The sequence below is a fragment of the Carcharhinus amblyrhynchos genome, chromosome 30 (genome assembly GCF_965287045.1).
Source record: "Carcharhinus amblyrhynchos chromosome 30, sCarAmb.v2.hapA, whole genome shotgun sequence".
Taxonomy (NCBI): Eukaryota; Metazoa; Chordata; class Chondrichthyes; order Carcharhiniformes; family Carcharhinidae; genus Carcharhinus; species Carcharhinus amblyrhynchos.
Window position 1 is genome coordinate 10,061,322 of NC_137353.1, and position 18,721 is coordinate 10,080,042.

Genomic DNA, 18,721 nt, shown 5'->3' on the forward strand with positions numbered 1-18,721 from the left:
TGCCGTTGTTCATCATCGTGACCTTTGTGTTGGATGCTGTGTTGAGGCATTGCTGGTTTCGATCAAGAATGTGCCAAACAAACTGAAAGACCTCACTCATCTATACTTGTGTTTTTGATAAATGCGTACAAATCTGAAAGTGTGTATACAACTCAGCTCGGGGTTTCAGTTTAAAAAGAAATGCAGGTACCAAATGAGCTACATTTTATTAGAAGCTAATTTTAATCAGGGAATAATAGCTGCTGCAATTAATGTGACCTTTATAGAAGCAAATATTTGTACTATTAGGCCCAGTCAGACTACAACTTCTTTTTATCTGTTCCATCATCAGTTCCACATTATTTCACGAACATTTTGCTATGCTTGCAGTATTGTGTGCCGTTATGGTTGTCATGTTATAGAAAAGATATACAGGCACTGGAGAGAGAGAGTGCAAAAAAGATGCCAAAACTGAGAGGTTATACGTATTAAGAAAGGATGAAAAGGCCAGGTCTCCTTTTTACTGTTGAAAGCTGGGGGGGCGACTTATTAGATGTCTTTAAAAACATGCAATGGTTGAACACAGTTGTGATTGTTTTCCCTGGTGGAAAAGAGAAAAGCTAGGTACCATCAATATAGGGTAATTACCAAGAAATGAAATAGGGAATTCAGAAGAAACCGCTTTACCCAGAGAGTGGTAAAAATGTGGAACTTGCTACTGCAGGGAATAGTTGAGGTGAATAATATTTTAGAGGAAGCTAGGTAAACACATGATGGAGGTGAGATGAGATGGTTCTGCAGGTAGAGGTAGTTGAGGAAGGATGGACGGTGGTTTGAGTTGAGCATTACTGCTGACATGGGTGGTTGGGCCAAATGACATCACCAAATGTATTGTTGTTTTCTCTGACAACTGTGGGATTGCATGATGCATCTCTTCAACTGTCATGTCCTATCCAATTTTGTGGTATATGCTGATACGTGCTAATTGTTACATTGGCATTTTCTCTCCCCCTACCCCAACCTAAAGCTGCCTTGATTTGATTTGATTTATTATCGTAGCATGTATTGGTGTTCAGTCAAAAGTGTTGTTTCCTGCATTCTATGCAAACAAAGCATACTCTTCATAGAGTATATAGGGGAGAAGGGAAGGAGAGGGTGTAGAATGTAGTGTTATATCATAGCTAGGATGTAGAAAAATATCAACTTAACATAAGGTTGGTCCATTCAAACATCTGCTGGCAGCAGGGAAGAAGCTGCTCTTGAGTTGCTTGGTACGTGATCTCTGACTACTGTATTTTCCTGACGGAAGGTGGTGGAAGAGGGTATATCCAGGGTGCACAAGGTACTGGATTATGCTGGCTGCTTTTCCCGAGGTAGCGGCAAGTGTAAACAGAATCAATGGATGGGAGGTCAGTTTGCATGATGGACTGAGCTATGTTCACAACCCTTTATAGTTCCTTGCAGTCTTGGTCAGAGCAGGCGCCATACTAAGCAATGATACATCTGGAAAGGATGTTTTCTATGGTGCATCTGTAAAAATTGATTTGGGGCACCATTGGTTAAAAAGTCAGCTGAAGAACTGATGCCATAGAGGAGAAACTGGAGACAGGGTGGGGAAAGTGAGGCTCTGAGTCTAGCTAGAGCTGTTGTTGGTTATTTTAAAGTAAAAGATTCTTAACACATTTACTTTGATAGCTTTCTCCACCAGTATCTGACATGATGATGCAAATCTTCTTGCGTGCCTGTAATTTGTATATTTTATTACTGCTGACATTTTTAACGCGCCTACATAATTCCATGCCGTTAAAGTATTATCGAAGTATGTTTTTACTTTTAGGTTTAAAAGGTTGGCAGATCAAAGCTGAATCAGGGATCTGATATTGGTAAATGACATGAGAATGATTATCTTATTATTTCATTCTTCTGTCTTTTCACTAACAATTATTATTTAATTGTATAACAAATTTGTACATTTTAAAGTTAATTAAAACTTCAATTAAAATACCCCTTTGTCATATCTCCATATCGTAATGAAGAGGTGGTTGACCTGAACATTAAAAGTTTTGCTTGTTGAAAGAATACTATTCTATCAAAGGATGGTGGCAAGGGGAGTGGAACTGTGAGCAAGAGATATGACTTTCTATGTTGTTTCATCAAATGTGAAGTGTGATTGTCACTGGGATATGTGGAAGATTTGAAACAAAATTGAAAACTTCAGTATAAGGAAATCCACTTACAACCATGTACAGCTATTTGGCACATTTCTTTCCTGGATGCGAATCTGTGCAGTTTATATGCCCACTAAGCCCCAGAGGATGTTTTATTTGCATGTTCTGATCTTCATTAATACTTTATAAATATGGCAATTTTGGTTAGATTTAGGTCAGGTCATAAGCAATTTCTCTGATTCTCTCAACCTAATGTGGAAAGTGTAATTGGATTCCAGTATAATTGAAGAGTAAGCAAAGTCCAAGAAACTGAGAAGATTGTTCATGGCTTGTCTTTAAAATGGGTTTTAGAAGCTTCTGATATGACTTTGTTAATGTTCTAACATTGCAATTGCTATACCAATAAGGTATAATGTAAAGTGGAAATATTTGTTTCCTTTAGTGGCTTAGATTTGTATTATGGAAACATTTTGGCTGCCTGTTGAAAGTGTTTGCAGGTTATTGGCGAATATTGTTTCTGGTGAAATGGAACATTGAGTTTTGGATGGAAAATATGGTTAACCACAAAGAACTATGTCAGGGCGAGTACGAAGACATGATGATTGTTTTAGCTGTCACTTCATACTGATATAAACTGTAGCTGCCTTGTGTGTCTTACATATTAAATATTTGACTTTTGCTTCTATATAGTCAAAACACTATGGAACAAACATTCAAACTTTAGCCAACAAAATTCATAAGACCCCTCAATTTTTATTTCAGGGCTTGTGGAAGTATTAGCTTTCAAATGTAGATTACCTTGAAACAGAAATTGTGAATGTATCATAATGCGCATCACAGAATGTATGATTGAGGCTGTGTTTTGCTAACAATTCCGAGTAGAGGCCTTGTGATGCACTGGGTACTGTCCCTGCCCCTGGGTTCAGGTCCCGTTTCAGGACTTGATGGCTATGAAAGATTCCGTTATAACGTGGCCAAACGGGTTGATCGTCAGCCTGCAAGTCCTTCCAGTATGTCTGATAGCAGTCAAGAGAGTTTCCTGGTCTGGAAAAAGGTAACAACACACCATTGCCAGTACTTTGCCAAATATAATCATGGACTAATCCAAAGGGAGTCTAAGGTCGCCTGCACACTCATAGGGGTCTGGTACCTGGAGGAGATTGCCAATGAACAATTTTTGAATTTATGTAAAATGAAATTATGTATGCAAAGCAGTTATTGAGAATCTGAATGACTATATGATGTACATGTATCGATTGAAAAATAATCAACAGATTTCATACTAAATGGCCTTTGAACTAAACCAGTGACCAGCCTCCTGTCATAAAAACTGTTATTATAACCTATATGATACTTCTTTTAAAACATGAACTGTAGGCCATGAAAATGCAGATTGTTTATCCAATCCCAACACCATTTTGGTTAACCAGAATGATGAACAATATGCCTGGTAACAGAGACCTATTTCAAATATCATTTTTGCTGTAAGCTTGGAATTGTTGTAAACCATAAATATTAAAATGAGAGAAACAAAAGATGTTGGAAACACTGAGCAGGTCAGTGTTCGTCAAATTAAAGTTAAAATTACATGACTTCATAGGATGTAGGATCAGAATTAGGCTGTTCGACCCATCAAGTCCACTCTGCCATTTTTTCCTATCTTCTCCCCATAACCTTTCAACCCATTGCCAATTAAAAATCTGTCTAACTCCTCCTTAAATCTACTCACTGTCCCAGCATCCACTGCAGTTTGAGATAGCGAATTCCACAGTAGCTTCTCCTCAACTCTGTTTTAAATTTGCTACCCCTTATCCTAAGACTATGACCTCTTGTCCTAAAATGCTCCACCAGCAGAAGCATCCACTCCACATCAGCTTTATCTAGGTTTTATCATCTAGTATACCTCAATTTGATCTCCCGTCATGCTTCTAAATTCCAGACAGTGTAGGCCTAAACTGTCCAATCTTCTTCCATACGACAAACTCATCTCTGGAATCAATCTAGTGAACCTCCTCTAAACTGCCTCCAATGCCACTACATCTTTCCTCAAATATGGGGAGCAAAACTGTGTACAATACTGTAGGTGCTGCCTCACCAATCTCTTCTATGGTTGCAACAACACTTCCTTACCTTTTTATATTATTTTCCTTTAGCTATAAATGCTAACGTTCCATTCACTTTCTTTATTATTTGCAGTACCTGCATGCTAGTTTTCATAGTATTTAAATTTGATCTGAAACATTGGTCAAGATTTTCTGGCCCCACCCCCTGGTGTGCTTTCCAGCAGCAGAGGCAGCTTACCATTGGCTACCAGCAGGATCTCCTGGTCCACAGAGATCTATGACACTTTATATGGCTTATCCACCCCACTGCCAGGGAACCCGCCATGGCGGATTGCCTTCAACAGGACCAGAAGATCACACTGATGGAAAGGGTCATAAAATCCCGCCCATTAACTCTGTTTTTCTCTCTCAACAGATGCTGTCTGATCTGCTAGCATCTCTAAACTTTTCTGATTTTATTTCAGATTTCCAGCATCTGCAGAATTTTGCTTTTGATTTCATGTTAGAATAATTCCAGCAATGGATGACATCTTAAATATTGCAAATTCAATTGAACCTTCAACAGCCTGCTCTTTTAATAATGAGTTGCCGTTGACATAATGGACACATCAACTGCTGTTTAAAACTTCTCCCAGAGTATAGTGCATGTGTGGAACAGATTAGTGACCTGTGACATGAATGTGTTCAAATGAAATCCCTTTGAATAAGAATTAGACTTTTTTTTTCAGCAGGGCAGGGGTTACCCCGTAGACCAAGTTGGTTATCCTGCAATACAAATTGGGCCAAATGTGATTCCCTGGACAGGTTTCAATTGCCTAACACGTTTAAGAATTTTCCATTTTTTCCTCCTCATTAACCGGCATCTGTGAGTGAGAAATGTATGCATTGTGATGCATAAGGCAACAGAACTAATGCACTAAAGGCTTGATGGACCAGCAGACCTTTTCCTATTTATTACTTTTGGGCATATTATTATGCAAATTATTTTTTATTTATCACTTGGAAAGGAACTTCTAGAATGCTCATCACGATGTAACTCCTTGTACTCTACTCTTAAGCCCGTAACTCATATTAATCCTAACTTTTGCTGTATCTATTACATTGCATTTACCTCTGTCATATTGCTCATCATTCTTTCCTCGCCTCTGTTGTATCATTGTTCTCACACACTCCATTCTCTTGGCAGCAAGAGCAAATCGCAACTGAAGCAATGTAACTCAACAAAAATAAAGTAAGGTATACATCTGAATAATGGGAATAATGGTAACAAAATGCTAGTTTATAAATGAGAAAATTTGACTCATCTCTCACACACAGTATGCTTTAAATCAAGCCTCAAAAAGCAGTTTTTTAAACATAAGTACAAACGTGCAGTGAAGGAGATAACTATTTCATCATTTAACATGGAATTCCAATTTAAAAGGATTACTGTATTACAGTATTCTGCCCAATCCAATCTTAACTGTATTTTCTGCTTAATTCTAAGTGACTTAATCAAAATTATTAAATAATTCCAATCTTTAGATCATAAATTGTATTTAGATTTGAAATTGAATCGTTTTGTTTTATTTGTTATGCAGGTGGTTCCACCCCAATATCACAGGGATTGAAGCGGAACAACTTTTGTTGACAAGGGGTGTTCATGGAAATTTCCTAGCTCGACCCAGCAAAAGTAACCCTGGCGACTTCACTTTATCGGTTAGGTAAGGCACAGTTGACCCTGTAAATGAAATTATATCTGCAAAGAGAGAATTAGGACAGATGTGAAAAGAGGTAACCAGGTAAATGGTTAAGAATTCAAATATCAATTTAGGAAATTCCGATGTGGATCCTGCTATTGATTGAAGCCTTTCATCTGTTTCAGATGTACGGTTCTGTATGAGAGGATATTCCAATGAGGAGTTTTATCACTTGAGAGGTTAATAAAAAAAGACCAGCTGTTTTGGTGGTGGATGGGGTTGGCAGTTTAGAGTACCTGCAGGCCTTCTTTCAATGTGGGGTCAATAGGAACACTCCTGCTCCTCCACATTTGGGTAAATGTGAAAAAACTCATCTCTTTGGAAGGTGGCAGTCTAATAATCTAGTGCCAACTGTCAGACAGAAACCAATCTTGCAGTGTCTGAAATGGGAGGTTTGACACCTTATTTGCATATGGAAGAGGTTTAACACCTGTTTCGGGCATCTTTCTCCTCCTTTTATTCATTCATGGGATGTGGGCATCGCTGGCTGGCCAGCATTTATTGTCCAACCCTAGTTGCCTGAGGACAGTTGAGAGTCAACCATATTGCTGTGGCTCTGGAGTCACGCATAGGCTAAACCAGGTGAGGATGGCAGATTTCCTTCCCGAGAGGTAAATTAATGAACCAGATGGGTTTTTCCATCAATTGGCAATGGTTTCATGGTCATCAGGAGATTCTTAGTTCCAGATTTTTTTATTGAATTCAGATTCCACCACATGCCATGGCAGGATTCGAACCCGGGTCCCCAGAACATTGGCTGAGTGTTTGGATCAGCGATAGTCAAGCAATAATACCACTACACTATTGCCTCTTTTGCTAATTAATGCATTGTTTCTGGATTGCTTCCTGCCTGTCATATTAGGAGGTGAGATAGCATGTGAAAAACAGATGCTGGCTGGCTGAATTTATTGACCAGTAACTTCCCAACACCAACAAAGGTTGAAAGCATTCTTTATTTATTTGGGAAATAGTTTTGTTTTTGTTTTTTAGTCCAATTCAATCAAACCAAGTCCAATTCAGAGTCTCAAGTTGAGACTCCTGTCTTGGGTTTGATCTACATGATCCAAGTGGATTGGAGTAGGCAGAGCTCATCCTTCAAGTCTTGATCTCATTTGCATCCTCGCCAAAGAGCCGAAATGCCGCTTTTAAAAATGCCTTCAAATGAAGCTAAAATGTAATTCAACCAAGCACAGCATGTCAATACTACACTTGTTCTTAGCCAAAAGGCCGAGGTTGCAGTAATTTTTACTTTTATTTATGGGATGTGAGTGTTGCTGGCTGGGCCAGTATTTATTGCCTTTCGCTATTTGCCCTCAAACTGAATGGAGGCATTTAAGAGGGAACCACATTGATATATGTCCAGAGTAATGTAAGGATAGTAGATTTCCTTCCCTGAAGAGCATTTGTGATTGGTTTTATGACAATCAATTCATGGTTTAATTCCAGATCTTTTGCTAAATTCAAATTTCATCAGCCATTGTAGAATTCAAACCCAGGTCTCTGGAGCATTACTCTGGGCCAGTGCAGTCCAGTGACAGTGCCACCTTCCTAATTATTTCTGCAGTGTATTTTTAATTAGTATTTTTGGAGCATGCTGAAGCTTTAAGGTATTTATGCCAAGGATATTTATACTTCCATTTTTATTTAGTGTCAATAGTGTTTGGGTGATTGTCAATTTACAATAGGATTAAACTTGATTATCACATTCTCCATGGTCAAACAGTCATTCTGGAACTAAGAATCAGGAGACGTGAAATGGATTGTTAACTAAATAGCAATGATCACAAGTTATTACACAAGGTCAAAATTGCTCCCAAATAATTTTGTAATTGTGAAGAAAACAAGAAATTCTAATTTATTTTGGGTAATGTTACTGTCATGTGTACTGGGAGACAGGTTTTTGGGGTTGTAAATATGATAATAGAGTAAGAGACAGTGTGATTGCAAGAATCTAAACCAACAGAAGTATTTTGATACGTTAGTGAACCAAGAGGAACTCCAATCAAAATTTTACATTAAGCAATCACAGGAGTAGTTTTGAATGGAGTTGTTTTAGTTCAAATGTGGGTATATACAGATTGTAAAACGCTGTAAATAAATGAGGTAAAGATAGGCTAAGTTTACTCTTTTTAAAGCCTAAGAAAATCCAGTTGATTCTTGCAAGAAAATATTTCTGAAGAGAGTGATTGAAACAATAGTGAGATCAAAGAGAGGAATATATTTACAGAAATACTAAAGCCATACCTGGAGAACCAGTTGCTGTTAGAGGACACCCTAAGAGAAAAAAAAGCAGTGTGTGGTAAAAATTACTGGAATTCTGTAGATTTTATAATCTAATAAGTTAATGAACAGAAAAGGGGAAGGTTAGCTCTGAGGATAATTTGGATCAAGAGCTTTTGGAACTGTTAAAGTACTGCAGCTGACTCCAATTACAGTTTCAACAGGAGCCATTCTTGTGTTTAAGTTTAATTTGTCTTACTACTTTTCATTTTCTAAAATAAATATTTACTTTACTATAACATCATCACAAGTAGTTGGAGACATTATTTCCTGATTTTGAAACCTCTCCTCAGAAAACACAAATACCATTTTAGAGATGTTTCAAGTTTCCCCTCGGGATTTGGGCAGCTCAGCATTTACCATCAGCCATGCCATAACATAATGTAGACAAAGAAAGTTGAGTAACAATCATAAAGTCGGATAAATAACAAGTAGTCACTTTAATAGATTTAGGAGCTAACATGGTGCTTTGATATATATTACATACAGTAGGCTATGCAGGTTTAAGCTAATTTCAATTTGGGTTCTGAAGGAAATTCTTATTCTTGAAGGCAGTTGTATGCAATGACCACCCAACAGCTTCATGGAGTTCCATTTTGCTGCTTCTTTGATCTCAACTGTAATTTATGGAAAAGTGTTTGGTAAAGGTCAAGTGTTTTCTCATGGCATTTTGGAAGAACAAGTAGGATAATGAAACCTAGCTGCTCATATAATCATCTTGGACACTGGATGGATGTTGCACTTCTCCTCATTCCCACCGAGACGAATTAATTTTAAATCTACTTGATTGGTCACACTCAATTTACTTTAAGAATCGCACCATCAGCCCCAACTGTAAATGTGGGTAGCAGTTGTGCAGTGTGGGGTTAAGGTAGGTGGTAAGACATTCCATCTATAGCAGCCTGAGACACAAGAGATTGTAACTGTGAACTTTTCATGGACCTGTGCCAAATTTGACAAAGGACTAGCTTGCTGGCAAGCAAAAGAGTTAATTTTAACTGGCAGAGAGTTGCTGCTGTGGAACCTAAAATAATAGCGCCCAGTAATCAAGCAAGCGATTAGGAGGAAGTTCAGGAGTAGAATGTGGTCAGGGGAGGTGGGTGTGAACTCAGACAAGGGATACCCATTTCCTTGCGGGTCCTTGGCTCACCAAGTAGTAAAACAACATTTTGAGTACTTTTCTGGGCTCTCAGGCCCTGGCCCCCCAAGCCACCAAGTCGGCCTGGCAGGGAAGCATTGGGGGCAATTCCATTTAGACTACAGATTGAAATAACATTTGAGCTGCAGTTATGTCATTGGAAGCCAAACTGCATGTTTAAGGAAGAACGCCACTGTTTTCCCTGTAACATGTTTTATTCTTTCATGGGATGTCAGTGTTGCATTTGTTGTTCATTGCCCCAATTACCTTTAAAAACTAGTAGTGAGTTGCTTCTTGGACCAATTAAGATTCTTAAGTGTTGTTGAAGCTGCACTCATCTATGCAAGTGATGATTATTCTATCACACACCTGGCTTATGCCTTATAGTGGATAGACTTTGAGAAAAGAGGCCAGTTACTTGCTACGCAATTTCCAGCCTCTCACCTGCTCTTTCAACCACATTATTTATATTGCAGATCCGGTTCAGTTTCTGGTCAGGGGTAACACCTAGGATCTTGGTGGTAGAGGAATCAGCAATCATGTTCTCATGGAATGTTGAGGGGGAATGGTTAGATTCTCTCTCATTGAAGATGCTCACTGCCAGGCACTTCTGTGTGATGAATGTTACTTGCCACTAATCTGCCCAAGCCTGAATGTTGTCTAGGTTTGTGGACAAGGATCGCCTCAATATCTGAGGATTTAGAGATGGTTATGAACAATCATCAGTGAACATACCCACTTATCACCGTATCATGGAAGGATGGCCATTGATAAAGCATTTGAAAATGTTAGGCCTAAATGAACTCCTGCAATGTTGCCCTGGGGCTAAAATGATTGGCCTCCAAAAACCGCTTTGTGTTAACCTTGAAAAGTTGAATTTTGCCCTATAATCTTAGGCTGAAGGTCAGACTTTTCTTAAATCTGTTTACTAGGAGGTGCAAGCACGAAAGACAGGTTCCCTGCATTTTATAAGGACTTAGCACTGGCAACTTCACTTTAAAGAGCTTACAAAATCACTTTCAAAGCAGAAATAAGGTTTTAATTAATTAGAAAATAGTTTTAGTTGTAATCTAGCATGCAGAAATATGCAAAAATTCGCACATCGTTTCCCAGTGCTTGCCTGTAACTTCAATGAAAAATTAGCAGAAATCCCAGAGAAACGACCGAGACCGTTTTTTTGAATTATTACTCAAACAAACTTTACAGAAAATGAATGATCACAGTAATTATATTTTACCAAGTGACAGAAGCCACTGTTAAATGTAATTTTAAAGTTTTAGTCATCCATTGCTCAGGTTAAGTAACACTGCATTGTAATATCGAGCATTTTTAAAATATAATGTTTTTTATTTCTCACGGACTCCAGTTGTTTTCTTACACAATTAGGGTACTCTTGTAGTCAAGGCAATAGAATATTTCAGTTGGACACTTAGAGTCTTAGTAACCAACAGCAGTGGATGTTTGGTATTGCTTTACTTCCAGAGAATACAGCGCTCTCTTTATAGTGTGCGCTTTATAATTTAGAAATTGCTACATTTGGAGTACAAATAACTCTCAACTTTGTAGAAAAACCTCATTCGCCTTAGAATGGTTGAGAGAGGGCTTCTGATCTTGCCTCAATTCCAACTCATTTTATCAGATCTGAGATCATTAGTTACATAAGGGAAGCTGCTAGCAAGTTCTTTATGAAGAAGTGGGAGGCTGTCTCCACTGGTCAGAAACATACCAGGAATGCTTTATTTTAAGTCAAAGAAGAGATTACTATGTAAAGGCTCAAAGTGCTCCCAATAACCAATTTGTAATGCCATGTTTATGCCTTGTCATGGCCCAAATGCCTTATTCATTGAGAGGTAGTACCCTGATGACAGGGAAAGGGGTCTACAACTGGATTCAATCCTTCACAAAGGCTTTTTGCTGCTGCCACAGAGAACCTTTTTTTAGTCGTTCAAGAGTTGGAAGTGGTTCCAGCAAGGCCACCATTTATTGTTCAACCCTGATTCCCCTTAAGGTGGTGAGCGGCCTTTCATGAATGCAATTGAGTGCTTGTTCAGCAACTTAGAAGAGTCACCCGAATTGCTGTAGGTACGGAGCCAGACAGGGCAAGGACAGCAGATTTCCTTCACTAAAGAATATTAGTGAACCAGATTGCTTTTTAAGACGGTCAGTAATTTCATGATGAACATAAAGAGAAAATGCTGGAAAATCTCAGCAGGTCTGGCAGCATCTGTAAGGAAGGGAAAAAGCTGTATTTTGAGTCCAGATGACCCTTTGTTGAAGCAAAGATGAACATCCCTGATATAAGGTTGTTCATCCAGATTTACTTCGCTGAATTTAAGTTCCCCAGCTACCATAATAGGATTTGAACTTGTGCCTCCTGATCAGGATTGCTATGTCAGGATTACTACTCCAGGAAGGTAAGCACAGTGTTACTGTACCTGTGATACTGATTATCACTATTTTGACAAAGTGGGTGGGCAAAATTGTGACAGATGTGAAATCACTCACTTAGGACCTAAGAAAAATAAATCAAAGCACTTGCTAATTGTTGAGAAGTAGAAACTGTACATAAACCAAGGGATTTAGGGCTTCAAATATAGTTCAGTAAAAGCTAATGGGTAGGTACAAGTAATAACTTAAAAAAACTAATAGAGTGTCGAAATTATCTCCAGAGGTATTTTCAAGGGGTGGAAGCTATATTACAATTGAAAAGAGTTTTAGGATTGTATCATCACCTCCCACCACCACAGGATTCATGGTAGGCCAGGGCAAAAGATATAGCAGGATGCAAAAATTTAGTCCCCTTATGTTGGGGAAAGAAAGGAAAGACGCAGACCACACTGAATCAGTTGGTTGGGCATCCTGCAGCCATCCTTGAGGAAGAGCCTTTTCTGCACGGCCTTATGGAGATGCTCCAGGGATGCATCACTGAAGCTTTTTGCCTCTCTTCCTCCTTGTTCCCAGGTTGTGGCACCATTAATTATTGGCTGTACAGGTACCTTTATAAATATGGTGAGCCAGCCAACTTCCTTCCACTCTGCCATGGGATTGACATGAGTCACAAAAACATAACTAATGAGGCCGAGAGCACGTGATTACAAGCAAGAGCCCGCTTGGTTCCGTGGCAGGAGTCACTCTGACTTTCTGGTTCCAACATGGAACTCTGGGTGGAGGGGACAATTCCCTCCTTAGTTAGACCTGATCTGGAATATTGCATTTAGTTCTGGGTACCATGCCTTTAGGAAGGCAATGTACACCTTGAAGGAGATACAGCACAAGTTAATACAGGGCTAAAAGGATTATGAGGACAAGTCATATGAACTAGAGTCCCTTGAATCTCAAAGATTAAGTTGTGATCTATGACTATGATCTCATTGAGTTGCTTAAGATGATTAAGGCTCTTGATACGGCAGGTTGAGAGAAACTGTTCCCTCTGGTTGGGGAATCTAGAACGAAGACCTATAAAACATTAAAATTAGAACTTGGCTGTTCGGGGGTGATGTGAGTGAGCACTTCTGGGGTATTCTCCCTCAAAAAGCTGTTGGGTAAATTGAACATTTCATAACAGATTTTTACTCCTATTCCTATGTTGCTGTGCTCAGGATTGGTGGAATTAGCGATGGATGACAGGGAATTGTCAGGTTTGTCACATATTGTCACATATTTACAGTGATTGGGAAAGATTTGACCAGTGGACTGGGATGCAGGGTGGAAAAGAAAAATGGTTGAGGCAATCTCAGCTATTATAGCACCACATTTGGGGCAGGATATTGGAAGAAAACCTGAGCCTCGATATTGTATTGCTGTCATATCATCCTCTTGAATTCTTTGTCCGAAGGCAGGTTCTGGGAGATTAGTCACTGAACGACTAATGTCGAAGCTAAATGTTTTTCTTTCAAATTAGTCATGATGTAGAGTTGCCGGCGTTGGACTAGGGTAGGCACAGTAAGTAGTCCCATTGCACCAGTTAAAGTCAAGCAGGTTTATTTGGTAGCACAAGCTTTCGGAGCATTGCCCCTTCATTAGGTGAGTAAAGAGTTTGGTTCACAACACGGCACATATAGACACAAACTCAATTACAAGATAATGGTTGGAATGCGAGTCTTAACAGGTAATCAAGTCCTTACAGGTGCAGACAATGTAGTGGAGAGAGGGTTAAGCACTGGTTAAAGAGGTGTGAATTGTCTCCAGCCAGGACAGTTAGTGAGATTTTGTAAGCCCAGGCAAATCGTGGGGTTTACAGATAGTATGACATGAACCCAAGATCCATTCCAACCGTTATCTTGTAATTGAGTTTGTATCTATATATGCCCTGTTTGTGAGCTGAACTCTTGACTCACCTGATGAAGGGACAATGCTCCGAAAGCTCGTGCTACCAAATAAATCTGTTCAACTTTAACCTGGTGTTATGAGCTAGCTTACTTATCAAACTAGGGACAGGATAAGGAGGCAGACCATCAGTCTGATCCACACCATTTAGCTAACTGGCTCATTTGCTATTCTGTATGTAGCAACCCGAAAATATGAAAACTGTTTCAGGTCCTGCTGCCACACAAAGCACATGAAGGTACATTGAAACAGTGACACCTGAATATCATGTGGGGAACAGTGGTTTGAGCCTGGGTCCAATACACATATAAGGCAATTTCATCAAACAGGAAGCAATGAAAGAAAGCTTACTCAAATGGAAAATTTAATGAAACTGTGCAATTATTTTACAGTCACAATCAGATAAAGAATAAAGATAAATTTAAGTTAGCTAATTGGGGTTTTAAATTCCACATTAGATGCGAACTCAATTGAAGAAAACCAATTTTCTGGGTTTTTTTAGTGAATGCTATTATTAGTCTTATGACATCCTCCTGCAGGTAGATGCTACAAATGTTTGTCTTTAAGAATTCTATCTGTGTTAAGAATTGTGCACACATGCACAACCAAATTTATTTCCAAAACGCTTCTCTTTCCACCAAGCTATGTTTTTTTTTCTATACAGTGCTTTTTTGGTTTTCTAAATGAATAAAACTGACAAGTGTAATTCACTGAACTAATCTGGCAGGGCATTTACAGGACTAAGCAGCAGGAAATGCTTGAAATGCAGACTTGTTCAGTGATTAGCAAGCTGACACAAACTACTGTCTTCCCAGTAAGAGCATTTCTAAACAGATCAACTTCCCTGGTTTTCCAATGTACCAGTAAATTGGAGATGATGTGGGGGTGGGGATGGGGCAGGGTCAGGGTCAGGAATTTTCCAGTGCTGCAGAAAATGAACTCTCAGGCGATACAGTTAGCTGCTTCGATTTTCATGAACTCCCTCAGTTGACTTGATGGTGGGCTTGCATCTAATTGAGGATGTTTGGTAGGCTCTCCAAATCAACCAGAGATCTTCTGGCTTGAAAGGAACAGCAGGCTTTAAAATGGAGGTGCCCTCTTTCCAATTTTTTAAAAAACTTTTATTTAAGTTAACAAGGAGAGTCTCTAGGCTGCCTGGAATCTGCCTGCCCTCAATCTTCTGTGGAACTTGAAGGCTAACTGGAAGCTCCCAGTCGTCCATCTTTATTTGGTCTCAATAGGCTCTCAAGCCTTGTCAGCTGTCTCCCATGAGTGGGCAGGTTGCCCTGTTGAACCTCATCCTGTCCAGTCACTCATGCAAAATCCCACATCCACACATGTTCTGTGTCCAGCTCCATTTGGGGGTAGGGTGGGGGGCTAAACATTCAGTGCAGGATTTTGCCCTTCTGAATCTGTATTGACTATACAGTAGTGGTTGAATTTTGCTTCATAACACCGCATGAAAAATAAATTGTGACTGCTGATTTCAACAAAACATTTCTGAAAAATAAGAAATGTAAGAAAACATATAAGAATATAAGGCCTTTAGCAAATGCATACTACTATACTGTACCACAAACACTATACCACAAAGGAGAAGAACTTATGAGTGAACTTCATTGGTGTAACAACTTTATTTTGTGAATATGTTTGGGCTCTAGCAGTCGTCTTCCTTTTCAATCATGCTGATATCAGTATAGCAGGGAGCCAGATTTTCCCACAATGTTAACAGAGCAATTCTACCCGAACCTTAGCAAAGAATACTGCGTCAACTGTCTCACTTCATTCTTCAATGAAATCTGCTACCTCCACAACTGAGCAAGGCAAATCCAATTAGCCAGTATCTGTAAAGATGATCATGGTCATGAATTTTTATCCATCTGGTTTCTTATAGGCAACATCTCCCTGTTTGTCATCCATTGTCAGCCCCCTCATGACTGATCCTTCAGCTAAGGAGCAGCTGTTCCCCTTAGTTGAAGGGTCAGTCATGAGTGGACATAGGTTCGAGGTGAGGCGTTGTAAGGAAAAATCCTTTTACCCAGAGGATGGTGTCGATCTGGAATGTGCTGTCTGGGAGGGTGGTAGAGGCGAGTTGCCTCACATCCCTTAAAAAGTACTTGGATGAACACTTGGCACATCATAACATTCAGAACAATGGGGCATGTGCTAGCAGTTGGGATTAGGTGAGAGTTCAGGTGTTTCTAATGTATCAGTGCAGACTTGATGGGTCGAATGGCCTCTTCTGCACTGTATGATTCTATTGTTGTAAAGGAGGTCACTGAAAGGAAGCATGAATGCCAATGGAAGAATAAAATTACAATTAATTTAAACTAGTTATTTAAACCCACCAGAACAAACGGACTTGAATTGTGTGCAAAGTAAACTGTTAAATATTTCAAGCCAATTTGCCTCAAATCCATCCATTCCCATTCTAACAGAGGCACAACAGAGGTCTTGCAACCAGTCCACACTCTGGAGACTAGTAACCTTATAACCAGAATTTTACTTTTAACAAGTGTTAATTGGCCTTCACTGACCATGGGAAACCTGGTTTCAAGAAGTGAGAAAGACTGGATCCATGTGGTAAATCCCTTCAGATTGTTCCCTTTAGGCACCATGAGTTAACCCTGCCAATACTCCCATTCCATTGATTTTCCACCATCTCTTTTTCCTCATCACCATTCCTGTGACCTTTGGACTCACCAACATTAAGGGCATTTAAATGGTCATTGATAAACGTATGGATGATATTGGAATAGTGTAGGTTAGATGGGCTTCAGATTGGTTTCACAGGTCAGTGCAACATCAAGGGCCGAAGGGCCTGTACTGCGCTGTAATGTTCTATGTTCAATAAGGCATACCTAATTCTCCACTGAGGCCTTCCCTGGAACTTTCCTTGACTGACATTTAGCTAAATGTAATGGTCTCAGTGAGGCACATGAGGTTGGTCTCTTGGAGTATGAGCTCTCTGATTGAGGGTCACTTCAATTCGTGTGCCAATCAGGGAGTCTCAGCTATATATGAGGAATGCCAGGGCTACTGACATTGCGGATCCTGTCTTTGTATCTGAAGCACCTTTAGGAATGAAACTGTTTGTAAATGAAGGGAATGCGGTAAAGGGACACCGGTTTGAGGAGTTATTTACCCATTGGGTGAGGAACCGGAGAGACAAAAAATTCATGCACTGTGGAGTTCAAACCTGGATTTCTCGACCATAGCCCCTCTATCCTTCCACTGTTTTGAAACCACATTATTACTGGGGCCTAAGATTTGTACCTGGAATTTCCTGTTGAATCCATCATATTTCCATTATATATTGATATGATGCTTCAATGTATTTTTGAAACATTGTACAATGTGGACTATTAAACAATAAAGGCAGTATTTGCAGTTAATTGTTCAGTCCCTGCAGTACGAATTTGCAACTAAAATCCAGAGAATGAATAAACTTTTTGATATTTTTTGTTTAAATTCTAATTCAAGTGAGTAGCCCAGTCTAATGATTAGTCTGATTACATGTTCAGTGTTTTGTGTTTTATTTGGCAAAAGTAGGGGTAGATAATTATAGAATAGGGCAGTTTAAATTAATGGAACTGTATGATTTTTCAGATACTTAGGGCAAAATTACATGCAATAGATAAGGGAAAAGCTGATAAGGGAAAAGCTGATTACTTAAAAGCTGATGTGTAAATTTTGTGATCGTGGCATTGATGTTGGAAGGAACAGATTGCTGACTAGTCGGATTAAAGTATTATGCCTATATAAGTACAGCATTTGAATTCGGCGAGTTGTGTGGTTTGTGGTTTTGGTGGTAGGAATGTTAATAGTGAAGATTGCTTTAAAGAAATCTCATGCCATGTAAATATTTTAGTTGTAGCACTTGGTCTTAAAGGGTTCCTCCTGAACATGGAGGAACATGTAACATCTTTAAAATTATAGTTTTGATGTAACATTACACCACGGAACAAGTTAATTCAGCTCAAGCTACCTTTCTTGTATTATATGAAATTACATGAGTTGGATTGATGCCACATTTAGCCCTGTTTTTTTTCACATTTTGTTGGTTAGTCCAGGAGATAATATTGGAAAATTTAACATTAAAACATAGAACAGAAAGAATGGAAAAGGGATGTTAAGGAACAAATGGGAAAGGTGTATAATGTAACTATAGCAGGAAGATTTCCTGCATTTACTAAACATAAGCATGCTCTTAAAGAATGTAGCTACAATAGCAAACATAGGAAATAAGACCACTATTTACATCATCACTTGCAAATAATGACTAGATGCAATCTCCACCAAGAATGAGCTGACCAGTGTTTAATTTCATTTTTAATTAAGATTTAATTAAGATTTTTTAGTTTATATTTTGTAATTTGGAGTTGTTATGATTATACCAATAAAGCTACTCCAGTTACTCAAATAGCTTTATTACTCTGATATTAGTGTTTGTTTAAGCACTATTATGCATAAACTGAAAATTTAGTATGTTGAGAAGTTTATTCCAGGAACTGTTGGTTAAAGTTAGTGATGTTGTAGTTCGTATAAACATAGTGAGTTAATTTAGATTATGGAATTTGTAATTTTCATCCATGAAATTGAGCAACCTGTAGCTGTTATCAATTAATTACTGAAATACTAAAATAGACAGTTAGCATGTTTGTACTTCAATAAAAGGTAACCTTACAGTGGCTGATAATGGAGATGCACTTGAATATTTTTTAAAAGAAAAAACTGTTCGTCAACATATTTTAGTTTTTTGTTTCTGCATGGCCCTTGATTTATGCTGTAAATTTTCTCACAAATGATTGCTGTTCTTTATTAGCTGTTGTACAGAAAATGACAAGAGAACTGAACACTGCTAATTTTATTTCTTCCCATCAAACAGCCAAATGAGAATGGGTGACCATGCTCGGAAAAGAGCAGTGCTCTAATGGCAACCTAGCTTTCAGACACAGGCCTACACATTTTTGATGCCCTTCTAGATTGAGATATTTTTCTCACAGAACTGACTGCCACCCCATTCTG

General features: G+C 38.8%; 1 protein-coding gene across 1 annotated transcript in view; it reads left to right on the top strand.

Annotated features, from left to right (window-relative positions):
- Positions 1-18,721, top strand: part of ptpn11b (protein tyrosine phosphatase non-receptor type 11b) — a 149,219-nt gene that overhangs the window by 50,097 nt on the left and 80,401 nt on the right. Inside the window, exon 2 of the mRNA XM_080215420.1 lies at positions 5,791-5,913. Coding sequence (XP_080071546.1) covers positions 5,791-5,913 — 123 coding nt within the window. The remainder of the gene's footprint in view (positions 1-5,790; positions 5,914-18,721) is intronic.